Source organism: Podarcis raffonei, chromosome 12, assembly GCF_027172205.1.
Source record: "Podarcis raffonei isolate rPodRaf1 chromosome 12, rPodRaf1.pri, whole genome shotgun sequence".
NCBI classification, from domain to species: Eukaryota; Metazoa; Chordata; class Lepidosauria; order Squamata; family Lacertidae; genus Podarcis; species Podarcis raffonei.
In genome coordinates, this window is record NC_070613.1 from 24224760 (window position 1) to 24238128 (window position 13369).

At 40.8% G+C, this 13369-nt stretch overlaps 1 protein-coding gene across 1 annotated transcript in view; it reads right to left on the reverse strand.

Annotated features, from left to right (window-relative positions):
* Positions 1-398: 398 nt before the first annotated feature.
* The window catches only part of LOC128398384 (macrophage mannose receptor 1-like), a 50825-nt gene continuing 37854 nt past the window's right edge, over positions 399-13369 (reverse strand). Inside the window, exons 24-31 of the mRNA XM_053359395.1 lie at positions 12943-13045; positions 11684-11916; positions 10241-10406; positions 8706-8861; positions 6002-6112; positions 3248-3427; positions 1805-1843; positions 399-556 (exon numbers count right to left, since the gene is read on the reverse strand). Coding sequence (XP_053215370.1) covers positions 420-556; positions 1805-1843; positions 3248-3427; positions 6002-6112; positions 8706-8861; positions 10241-10406; positions 11684-11916; positions 12943-13045 — 1125 coding nt within the window. The 3' untranslated portion in view covers positions 399-419. The remainder of the gene's footprint in view (positions 557-1804; positions 1844-3247; positions 3428-6001; positions 6113-8705; positions 8862-10240; positions 10407-11683; positions 11917-12942; positions 13046-13369) is intronic.

Here is a 13369-nt window from a genome sequence, read left to right on the forward strand (position 1 = left end):
GAGGATAACATTGACATGACCCTTAGGTTTTTTTTGAATTGCATAATCTTTAATCAGAATATAATCAGTACAATTTATGATTTTACTCATACTAGATAATATGTATTCAGAGCATTCTACATCATGAGTCTCATTGTAGAAAGTACCTCTGTATACTGCTGCTTAAGACGAGTAACTTCCAGCCATGGTTACTTCTTGGAAATGAATAAATGAATGGTGCAATCCTACACCTGTCAATTCAGAAGTAAGTCTGAATGGGGGTTCAATGGGCTTACTTCCAGGTAAATGTATACAGATAGCATTAGTGCCTACATTTGTTAATTTCCCTCTTCATCCACCACATGTGATTCTGAGCCATTTTTTTTCTGAAGAATTATCACACGGTCACAAAGGAAAGGATTGTCAAAGCCTGCTGTGGTTTATAGTTGCCTGCTTCTTCTTCTTCTTCTGTAGAAAATACAGGCTGTGATACCTGCACCGATGAGGATGAAGATGACTGGGAGAACGACTTTCAAATATTTGCCGTGTGCAAATGCAGAGACATCTTCTTCTTGCACTGCCAATGAGAGAAAAGGTGTAGATATATACATACGAAACCAAGACATTAAATACCTTACACTATCATAAGAAGGATGTCTGGGTGGTGTTTACTGCACCTAAGCACAGCGTGTTGTGAACTTGCAAACCATGAACATTGCCCCTTATTTGTAGGAAGGAAATGGGATGCAGAAGATATGTGGAGTCACAACCTGAGCATGTATAGAAGCAGCTTTTATTCTACTCAAAGTAGAAGAAGATTGACCCTCTTAAAAGAAAGGGCTATGAAGGAATGTAACCCCAAAGCTGTGGGACACTGCTGAACAATTTCCATGTGTCCAAGCAATAGTGTATCTTCCCCCAGTAGTTTCAGCACAGTGGCTAAAAATGACAGCATTATTCTGTGCATGTGCCCGTGAAAGGGGAACCTAACCTCAGGTGTTCCGCCTCCCCACTTTTCACACGCAATACTATGGAATTTTCCAATAAATCAAAATCTCTCTCTCCCACTCTCCAACTCTTTCACTTCAAAGGAAAAGTTCTTTACCAGAAAGCAGAGCTGTCATTATTCCTCCCCACCCCCAGTAGCCTGCACAAACCTCCTGAGAGGAGGTTCAGTTGCTGATTACAGCCTGTCATTTTGCTACCAAAGACATGAATACAACTGGGGGAGGCAAGCCCACCAAGCCAAATGGCCACCAGTTGTTTGATGGTATTGGACAACACAGTCTTGTTGTGCTCAGGAGGGAGGAGTTGTTCACCATGCAGAGCGATGCCTTGATTAGAGAATTTGTTGTGGGCTGGATTAGCCTATGGATGGGGTCATCCATGCTGCACCAACCCTTCTAGTGTAGAGCAGTAGTTCATTCATTGTGGAATTCGATATTTGATGAGCACTTTCAGTGCTGTTTTTGTTCTATGGGCTTGGACTTTCTAGTCATTGCTTTCTGTTCTAAAGCGATTTCTTCCTGCCATGTTACTTGCTGAAATTCAGGTGCATGACAAAGGTTTTTTTATTTCAGCTGGCATTTCAAGGTAGGGTGCTGTTGTTAATAATAATGGAATTTAACTGTCTCTCCCCCCACCCCTGGTATGTTTTGTTTAGAATAGAAATTTTATGTACACCACTTAATATACAGAATTTCTAAGCGGCATATAAATGTATGAAATTTATATATTTTTTAAAAAATACTGACATTAGTAATACCAGTGAGGGTGTAGTGCCAGCTATCCAAGCAGAATGACCATGTGTCATTAATAGTCTTACCTGTACTGTTTGTAGGTGCTTTAGTTGTTTCGTCATTAACTGCAAAATAAAAGACATGCTTAAGGTGTAATCATATACATTGTGCAAACCACAGAACTTCCTACTCAGCCCAGTAGGAAGATAGTTATGCAAGGGAATGTTGCTGCTGTTTAGCTCAAGAGTTCTGATCAGCAGGAAAGTGAACCAGTTGGGAGTTTTGAGTGGAAGGAAACCTAAGCAGCCTCTCTGCCAGCAGATCTGGCCCCCACTCCCCAGCACAAGAATCCAGGTTTGGGCATTTGATTCACCAAAAGATGATTTGGCCCATTGGTCCTTCAAATGTTGTCAAACACTTAATGGTAAAGTATACCGTATTAAAAAAGGTAATGGATCCCTGACAGTTAAGTCCAGTCGCAAACGACTCTGGGGTTGTGGCGCTCATCTCGCTTTACTGGCCATATTAGTGCAACTTTATTTGGACAACAGCAAAAAAGCTGATTTTCAAATATTTGATTGCAATATCCACTTGGATATTAGGCAAGGTCTATCAAAATTGTAGGGAAAACTTTATATTTTTCAGGCTTTGGGCCTTGACATATCGCAACATGAAAATAACTTAGCAATGTATGCTAGACAGGGCTCTTCCTAACTTTGAAGTTTCAATCCCACATATTACTATTTAAAAATGAGAACCATTTGACATGTTTATTGCATTCATGGCTTAAACAAGCCATCTTTGTGTTTCTCTACAAATGATTTAGAAACTCTCATCACTTTGGAACCTAAGTCTTACTGCCTGTCTTTTCTTACTGCTGCATGGAAAAGCACATGAATCTGGCCTTTGAAGTGTTTGTTAGTAAACCATTTTTAACCAGCCAAATGTGTGGTTTCTTTCTATGCTAAGGGAAGTGGGGAACTTTGGAGACAACCTAAAAGAGGATATTTTAAAGGTCTAACAACCTAAATTTCAATGCTTTACTTCACTGCATATTTTGTGATTTTAAATCTCTGCTTTGGTGAGAGACACCAAAGCCCACTTACCTTAAACCTGGATCTTAAGCATCCAGGAAACTCTCTTTCTCTTATACCTAGTGTTTTATCCTTTAACCAAAATACAAAATACCAACAGTTTGTGCTAGAAAAGGAATGACTGACAGTTTGGAAAGAATGCTAAGAACTTGCTAGTAAGCATAGCAGGGGGTGGAAGGTTGTCAAACTGCTGAGGTAGGGAAAATTCTGTTTTGTAGAATCACAGAAACACCTTCCTTTGAGAACTTTGTGAAGAAGGAAGCAGATAAAGAGATAAGGATAAACTTCTAGTACTGTACAATGAATCAAGCAAGAGAGCAGTTGGACAAGATCGCCATAAGACACTAACTGCAGTTCTATATAACTCAATATTCCCCTATTGTATTATATCAGAATTATGGCTAAAATTTAGTTTAATAATAATTTATGACTTACTTTTGGGCGTTTTACATATAAATGACATATGATTGCGGCAGTCCGTACCCAACCATTTCCCATCATTGCTGTTCATGGCAATGCATTTCTGATCCCGAAAAGCTTGAGGATTGAATGCAGGCTCTTCACCTCTCCAATTGACAAAACCCACTTGAGTTTTATCCTTCCACATCCATTCTCCTAATTATAAAAATATATAAATAGCATTATGACGGAAAGGAGAAGAGTAGCACCATGACTGTAAAACATACTATATGGAAACGTGTTTTAAAATTACAGCGATCCTTTTTCCTCTTCACCTTTTTCAGTTTGGAGAATATGCAAGCTACTGCCATTATCGTATCAGAACACTGAACACACTAACAATAAGGGGAGAGTGCCTCTGATTTCTGACAACACTCCCCCCCCCCATATTTAGTACTATTTTGGATGGTTCTCTGCAGTGTTCTTTTCGGTTTAAAAAAAAGGAGGGTCTGGTGCCATAGGTGCCAGCAGAAAATGTCTGCCAATGATAGCAAAAAAATGAAATAAGTGACAGCACTCCATACCGTCAGGATCATCACAAGAAAGTACTGGTTGTCTGGCTCACATGTGCAGACAACATAGAGGTGCCATGGTAAGTGGGAACATTGACAGTACTCCAGATCAAAGCCATTTTTTGAATTATTGCTTACTAGTAGGGCATGACCAGTGCTGCCAAGCAATTCAAAGAAACCTATAAATCATGGTTTTTAAATAGACAGGGCAATTTGTTTTGTTATTAGGGCAGTGCAAATGTACACACAGACAGTGATCCAACGTTCCCACCTGACCTGGATGATTTCACGGCCTGGATAAATTTGGGGATTGGGCTAATGTTAAATTAGGGTTTTTGAAAAGCCTCTCCTCCTTACAGAGAGGAGGAGTTGTGAGGGGGAGCTGTTTCCCGTGTTGGCAGGGGACGTTACGGCCCCTGCCCAGTTGTCCCGGCTGCCGCGCCGCGCCCCCAGGGAGCCAACCAATCAGGTGGAGGCTTGGGGGCGGGGTTTAGCTGCTCAAATGCGGCCACGGCAGCGCTTCCCTTTCATTGAGCTGCTGGTTTTTGAAAACCTTTATGGTCAGGAGGTGGGTAGGGAAAAGAGGTGCTACATCACATTTCCTCCTCCCAGTTATTTCATGTTACATTAAAAAGTTGGAAAAAATGTGAGTATCGAAGACAGCAGGGTAGGGAATGCCAGTGTTTTTCCATAGGGCTTGAGATGGAGGTTAGCTGTAAATTTCCACTGCAACGGTGTGGCGATCTAATTCTTTACAGTTTATCACATGCAGTCATGAGACTGGGATGGGGTTACAGGAAGTTTGCATATGTTAATTGAGTAGCATCCTTCATTTTAACACCACATAGTCCTTTGTTCTCAACTGCTGAACCAATGTGAAATGGGGATGAAAAAGGGAGCTATGATTTTTAGGCTCAAATCCATTTCAATCGGGGTTTAGGTCTGGTTTTGGCACAGAAACTGCTTTGGTCTCCCTGTATGATGACTTTTGTCAAGAGAGAGGGGGGGGGGAAACACGCCCTTGTTAATTCTCCTTGGCCTCTCAGCAGCTTTCGATATCATGGCCATTCTATCTTTCTGGAGTGGCTGTACAAATTAGGGGTGGATGGCACTGTGTTGAGGTGGTACTGGTTCTACTTGGATGGCCACTCCCAGAGGGTGATGCTTGGCGAGTGCTTTTTAGCCCCATGGAGATAGTGACATTTCGGACCACCATTTTGATTCAAAATAGTGTCTGGCATTCCAACATCAATGAAAACTGTCACCCCGAACTTCAGGAATCCTCATGCCAAGTTTGGCAATGATATCTTGAGAGATGCCTGAACCTACGGAGGACAAAAGGACAAGCCACTTCCCAAAATATGTAGTAATTATAAATTTTATTTTCCCAATATGCCTAGTGGGACATCTGGGATGGAACTTCAAGTAATGGCATAAGTCAAGTTGAAGGAGATGTGGTTAGGGGCAGGGCTTGATTATTTGAAAGCATAGTCAGGGGTCAGCAAACTTTTTCCGCAAGGCGCCGGTCCACTGTCCCTCAGACCTTGTGGGGGGTCGGACTATGTTTTGAAAAAAACCAACCCCCTCCCTTCTTCACAGCAACGGATGAGCCCCAGTGGTTGCTTCCCTGTGCCTTGCGAGCGGCAGGGGCTGCTGCTGCTGGTGGTGGTGGGGTGATGAGCGGCATGAAAGAGCTGGCTCCAGAGAGGGGCTGCTTAAAATGGTGCTCAGCTGGCTCAGCCCAGCCCCCTTCCTCCTCTAGGCAGGGCAGGGAGAAGCCAGGAGGAGGGAGGGAGGAGACGCCGCCACGGTATGTGTGAGGGGGGTGGGGAATGGGGCAGCCCGAACAATCAGAATCCCCATGCCGATTCACGCGGCAATTCCCGGACCGTCTGTGGGCCGGATCCAGAAGGCAATTGGGCTAGCCCCGGCCCCTGGGCCTTAGTTTGCTGACCCATGGCATAGATGTTTCCTATACTACTGTTTACCATCTAGTTGATGAATTCTCAGATAATGGGTGAGCTTTTTCCTTTTTCCTGAATGCTTGCCAAGAATATGTAAGCATCATTCGCTTACAACCGATGGCTTTTGCTGCTGAGCTCTTTTACGTCCAAACTCCCCCCTCCAAAGGAAATGTGTGTCATATTTGAGGACACTTTTGCATAAATACAGATAATACATTTATTATGTATATAAATATTGAGTGTTAAACAATTACCATCTATATTTTTGAACAATCCAATCCAAAATTTTTCCTTGCTGAATTGCTGAGTGTACTCCAACAAAAAATCCTGTTCAGCTAAATCTTCTATTGAAGCCAAGGTGCCACCTAGGAAATATACCACAGGAATAAAGTAAACTCATTAAAAAGTTATCTTCTCCTTGAAAAAGACTGCCTAACAAGATAAGACCAATGAATCACTATCCAGCACTGGCAGCAATATGAAGTTCTGAATATTTAGAGAAAATATATACCGTATTTTTTGCTCTATAAGACTCACTTTTTCCCTCCTAAAAAGTAAAGGGAAATGTGTGTGCGTCTTATAGAGTGAATGCAGGCTGCGCAGCTATCCCAGAAGCCAGAACAGCAAAAGGGATTGCTGCTTTCACTGCGCAGCGATCCCTCTTGCTGTTCTGGCTTCTGAGATTCAGAATATTTTTTTTCTTGTTTTCCTCCTTCAAAAACTAGGTGTGTCTTGTGGTCTGGTGAATCTTATAGAGCGAAAAATACGGTATATCTTTCTTTCAAACGCTTGTGACTGCTATTCTATTGCATAATTTCTATTGGAGAGGGATCATTGTAACCTACCCACTTGTAGAAAATAATAATTAACAGTTAAAGAAAATCACTTAATCAAACATTCAATAGAAATGTCATTTTTACAAATCAGATGGTTCACAAAAATCCTGAGCTCCAGTACTGAAAACGTTTTTCACTCTGTATTTCTAATTACACATAAAAGGGGGAAAAATCACCTCAGTTCTCTGGAAGAGAAAGATGATACCCTTTCAAAGTATTTATATTAATGGGGTGCCTGTGTGACTTTGATGTCATGTTTACTGAGTAGGAGGAAGTCGGATTAACCCATTCTATCAAATTCTATCAAATAGAATTTATTGCGATTTGGTCAATCAGTTTGAAACAGGATACAAGTTTTCTTCAGAGAAATATTGCAGCAGCAGCAGAAATAGTAGTATATTCAGCAATATGAACAGGTGGAGATGGATGGATGAATGGAACTGGCAGATGATTGGCTGAGGTTCCATTTAGAACTGACACAGCCTAATTTAAAACACCTGTATAGGTAGCCCTTTCATTTCTAGACGCATTTCAAGGTGATCCCATTTGTGTTAAAAACCCTAAATAGTGCAGGCCTCAAGTATCGGAAACTGATCTCTTCAGTATAAATACTCTCAAATTGCCGTCTTGCTAATTCCACTGACCTTGGAAGTGCAAGGAATGGCAGCCCAACAGAGAACAGGCCTATGGCCCTAAGTTGTGGAATTCTCTTTCCACAGAGATATGTCCTCTTGCACCTTCATTTTATCACTTCTGCCATATGATGATGCCTCTCTTTCCCCTGCCTTTTCACACCTGATGTGTGGGAACGTTCAGGGAGGCAGGAGAGGATATACTGTTAAATAATATTCTTCATATAACTTGCGTTAGTAAGTCCCTTTACTTAGCAGAGTGCATTCCCCTTTTTAAACACACAGCAGTTAGCTTTGTTGCAAGCTTGTTTAAGCTTATTAATATAGATTCCTGGTAATCTCCTTTTGTCCCTCTTGAAAAGAATAGACATGACAATCTTATTTAAAGTCAGTAAAAAGAAGTTTACTTACAGTATCATTCAGTTCACAATTGGATGCCTGAAGGCAGACTTAGGTTACAAAATATGTACACATGGAATCTATCCCATAGGGAGAGAGTTCCTTTGTCCCTTTTTGGCTGAAAGCCAACAGGGCATCTCTAGCTGAAGAGATGTTGCTTCTTTGATGAATGGAGTCAGAGAGAGAAAAGCCAAAGAGGAAGTGTGCTCCCTGCCTTGCCCTTTTTGTTACATGGGCAGGTAAGGCAACGCCCACCTCTAGTCACATGCAGAGGAAGTTTGTCCCCTTGTATGCCCACTCTAGGAATGTTGTACTTGACAGGTATGTGTTTTACATCCCACAAATCTCAGGGCTGGTTTTAACTTTGTATTGTTGTAACCTGACCTGGGAACTTATGCTGAAGGACAGGTAAGACCTGTCCAGCATATGAGAACAAGAATTGAATGGTGCCACACTGGCAGAACAATGCCAGGTTTGACAGGACCCTCTGCAGCTCTTGCCGGTCTGTTCTTGGCAACAGTGATGTCCCCTGGCAGGCATGGTGAAGTGGCAAAGACCCTGTCCAGGGCAGTGAAGGCACAGATGATGAAGACTCCTTCCCAGGTAGGGCCAAGTCTGCTTGCTTGAGCTCTCCTCTGCTTTTCTTTTGCCCCTGGCCCATCTTTCCTTCATTGTGTGCCACCAGTGGCAAAAAGTCAGTGTATCAGGAAAGCACTATTTAAATTCTCCCATGGGGCTTCTGTGGCCCCAGGGAAGGAACATTCTATCTGGGCCCAGAGGCATTATGGAGGAATCAAAAGGTGAACCACGGCAACAGGGGTTTTTGGCTGCACCAACAATGCTTTGGGATTGGGCAAGGAGAGGAAGACTGGCTGGTGTTCAGGGAACTCAGGCCATCAGCGAATGGTTGTTGGTGCTGATCCCTGATACCAGGTCTGTAACACATTATTCTCAGTATTATTTTGATAATAAAACTTTTTATTATTGGATTGTGCCAGAAAGAAAGAATTTCCTGCATGCCATGGGCTGTACCATTTTTCTTTCTACCATTTTCATTTGTAAAACAATTCATTTTTCAAAATGACACTCACCAAAATAAGAACATCTGAAGGCCGCTTGCCACCAAGCTTCCCAAGCAGGGTAGAATTTATAGCAATGAGCCCGAAAAGGAACCCAAGCTCTCCCGTCTTCTTCTGGTGGAGGAGGGCATTTTCCTGGCAGCTGTGGTGCCTCCGTTGGGAATGCACCTGTTATAAAGCAAGTAGTTTTCTTTTTTTAAATAAAGGCACCTTAGAAACCTAGAAATACAAGGGGAGTGCTTAAGGTTTAGACAGGTCCTGAGTCATGAGGCAAAGCATGATACCCCTTTGGCTTATAAAAGGGGATATGGCATCTGTACAAGTTCGCACACTGTGCCACGGTGGACCCCACTGTGCCACGGCAAGCCAAGCATTTAAAGAAACTGCTGTAGACAGGTGCCTGTTGAAAGCAAAATTACCTTTAGCATACCAGATGATGGGAGAAGGGAGAGCAAACACCAGAGAGATGTGGAGACAAGGAGAGGGAGCTCTGCTGTGATTGACAGGTCAAGCTTTTAATCAGAGGGAATGATTTTACATAGAAAGCCAACCCCAAAATCTAAATACTTATTTTTATTTCTTTAATCAAAAACGTATGATTCCATAACATATAGGAACTAACGAAACAAAGAAGAAAATACCATGGAAGAGAATTTAAAATTAAATTCACACACACACAAAATTAGGTTGTTGCAGCCACAATCAATCAATCAATCAATCAATCAATCAATCAAATGCATAGGAAGGTAGTAACGTGTTGTTTTTGTTTGTAAGTATCAGGATGTTGTCCATGGGTGTTTTATGCTATTCTCACTTGAAGCTGAATGATTCCTAAGAATTCCAAGTTCTGATGTATTTCACTGGAGGCATTTCAACAATAAGTCATCAAATATATACATTTATATATATATATTTATATATATATAAATTTATATATATTATATATTATATATATTATAAATTTATCTATAAATTTATTATATTTATATATTATATACATTTATTATACTTATAAATTTATTATATATATAATAAATTTATATATATTTATTATATATATATATATATATATATATATATATATATATATGGAAATTAATCTTTTCCCCCAGTTTGTCTTGCACTATGAAAGAATATGGAGCAAGCTGCCTGTGAAAACAATTTCAGCAAGGGTGGAAGAATCCTTTCTTAAAATAATTTTGAGGTGTCATTACACCACCAGTGATCTTATCACATAAACTCCCAATCTCTTCCCAAAGTGCTGGAGCTGCAAAAACAGCAACATAAAGGCACATATTTCCACCTATGGTGGGAGTGGTAGATGGTGTTCCTATAAAAGGAACTGAACAATATCTATATAGATAGCAACACACTGGGCGAAAGTGATTTCTGTGTTCAGAATTGTATACTCCAAAATCAGAATAAACTGTTTTATCAAGATGCTATCAGATCAGTGTCTACAGTTCTCAGCTCTGTTCTGAAATGGAGACCTTATTGGAATGAGAGTGCTATGCCCCACATTAAAAGAGAGATATTTCTTTGCTTACCATGATGCTGCTCACAGATAAATAAGTATGTTTCATTGCAAGTTCCTGTTTTCCAATGACCCTCAAGGTCCACGAAGACACAGGCTATTCTGTGCTTTGGCTCTTCAGGTGCCCAGTTAGTATACATCAGTCTCCGGTTGTTTATCCATGTGTAGTGCTCACCATTCTAATGCACATTGGAACAACACATGCTGGTTGTAGTTTATTTCCCATAACATGAGCTCCACATCATCTCCACACACCCCTTTCATTTTATTTACAGAAACACAATCAGGTGATGAATTCTGGGTATAGCTATAGCTATGACAACTGAAGGGATCCCTGTGCTGTTTAATATCTATTGAAAAAACCCTTGGGAGATGTCATCTGGAGATCTGAAGCATGGTGTCATTGGTATGCTGATGACACATAACTCTATCCACTCCATCTGAATCTGGAGAAGCCAGGAAGGTTTTGGACAGGGGTCTGGAAGCAATCAAAGGCTAGATGGGCGCTAGTCATCCAGTTATATCTGTTCCTGAACTAAGATAGTTGGGCCTTAGTTGTCCATGCTCTGGTGCCTCTCACCTGAGCTACTCCAAAGTGCTTTATGTGGGTCTTGCCTTGAAGATGACCCAGAGGCTACAACTACTGCAGAATACAGCTGCTGGATTGGTAAGTGGGACAGCCCAATGTGACCCTGTGTCACCAATTATTGAGAAATTGCTTAGACTAGCTCATGCTCTGACTCTTCTTGATAGAATGAGGCCTCTTTGGGTTAGTGGAGGTATATATATAATTGACTGAGAAATGGCAAGTATTCCTGTTCTGTCCCAACTGGGCATTGTGTTACATATATTGCTCCCTAATGACTGTGTTTAGACTGCTGGCAACTGATCAATTCTTGTTATCTGATACCTTGCATTGATTAGTTGTACTATATCTAGCTGTGAGGTGCCTTGAGTCCCTATGAGGGAAAAGGGTAGGATATAATAATAATAATAATAATAATAATAATAATAATAATAATAATAATATAATTCAGAAAATACTGCATTGGCTGCTAGTGACCTACCAGGCCCTATTATTATTAAAAAATTGTACACTGCCATATACCTGGAGGTCACACAAAGCCCTACATGGCTTGCAACCCTGGGCTCCTTTGGAAAGAAGAACTAGATTTAAATTTATGCCGATGATAATAATGATGATTAATGATGCAGGGAGGATGTGCAGGGAGGATGAAGGGGTGGGTGGATAAAGGGAGGGCGGTTGGTCGGATGTGGGGAGAGAGTGGTTGCCAAAAGGTTAGGTGGGGTTGGCAAGTGTAGTAAGCAGGGGCAGTCCCTAGTTTTGAATAAAGTCAGCTAATGAAAGCCCTGTGCTTTCTAACTATGTCCTTCTGAATACAAACCCTTGGAGTGGAAAAGTAATATTATGTTAACGTACATTGCATGTTCTTACCGTGTTGCTAGTTAGACCAATCCACACAGGCTCCTCATATTTCAACACCTTTAGCCATAGGAATGATTCAATGTAGGGATTCCAAATGCTGGCAAGCTCTGACTGTTCAGAATTGCATTTTTTCCTGGCCTCTTCCCATGTCATTTTTGTGCCAATGAAAAAGTAACTGCTATTCCCAAAATTGAAATAGCCTGAGGCTGGAATTGTTGTTTCAAAGTATGGTAATGCGGGATCTATGGCAAAGACAAACAAAAAGCCAGAAATTGTTTTAGACTGCATATATTCCTAAAATTTGATTTCATTTCATACTGAAATATTTGAACATTATTATCTCCCAAGATTTAACATCTGAAAGTACTAAGAATTTGCAGAGAAACATTAACACCAACATGTTAGTCAAACTCTATTCTTTACAGCCACAAAAGAAGCATATCAAATTCCTAAGAAGCAGCCAGCAGACCTACTTGAAACACATTCATTTCTTTTCATAGAAGTCAAGTGACTATTCTTCAGTTAGTTTCCTAGCCACCATCATTCGTAGATGATAAAAAATTCTGTTTCTATTCTAGTAATTTCTGTCCAAAAACAGACCTCGGAGGGTGGCTGTACTCATGGGGGTCTATTCTTCTTATTAAAATGAAAGTGCATTGATCAGGGGGCAGGCTGTCACTTGCAACATGGATAGATATTATGACACTAAAAAAGAACTAAAAGAATCAATATGGCTAACTTAACCCAACAACACACCTCTCTCACACACACACAAATCCCACTGCAGCCAACCAAAGACAACCAGCCACACCCTAGGTCACCCTAACCTCTCTCACTACCAAGGAAACATAACAAGCAAATAGAAAGATAACCTACCCAAGTGACGCTGACACAAAACCCCCATGTGCATGTGCTTTTGTAAACAATGAAAATCTTTAATAAAAATTGTTTTTAAAAGAAATAGAACTAAACTTTTTTCCAGCAGCCTCCTTCTGTCCTATTTTGCGGATGGTATAGTGAAAAGTCAAGTCCCATATCAGGCAGTGTACAACTGAGGTTCTTTGACACCAGGGTTCATCTCTGTATATCTATAAAATATTGTTGTCACGATTGCATTCTTTTCTTTATACAGCCAAATACAAAATCTCTAATACTGGAAATCAAATTTTTGTTTTTTGACAAAATGATATGGCACAGAAAACAGGCTTTGGATAGATTGCAATCTGAACTGCAAAATATTTTTTGTTTTTTCTCTTCTAAAAACGTACCAGAGTTTCTTTGGCAGATGTAGCTTTTCCTGGCAGAACATGGTCCATCTCTCCACTTTCCTCCTGAATTTCCAGTCCCCTTAATAATAAAAACACAGTCTCCCTAAGGAAATAAAACATAAAAATCAAATATGACAACTGCCATCAATTTGCGCAGGAGACAATTCTTTTATCCTAGATCAAGCATAGGCAAACTTCCCCACAGCTGTTCTAAAGAAAGGTGTGAGCATCAAACTGGAGTAATAACAGTGGGTGGTCTCCTAATAACTCATCCTATCAATACAAGGATTTCTGCTTGCACAATGGGATTTCCCCCTTCCCTTGGATACATCTCATGCCCTACCCAAATCTGCTTCAGAGGGCTGGGGGAACCCCTAGAATATATTTAGAGGGTGCAGAAGGTGAGGAGATTGGGTGGGAGAGATTG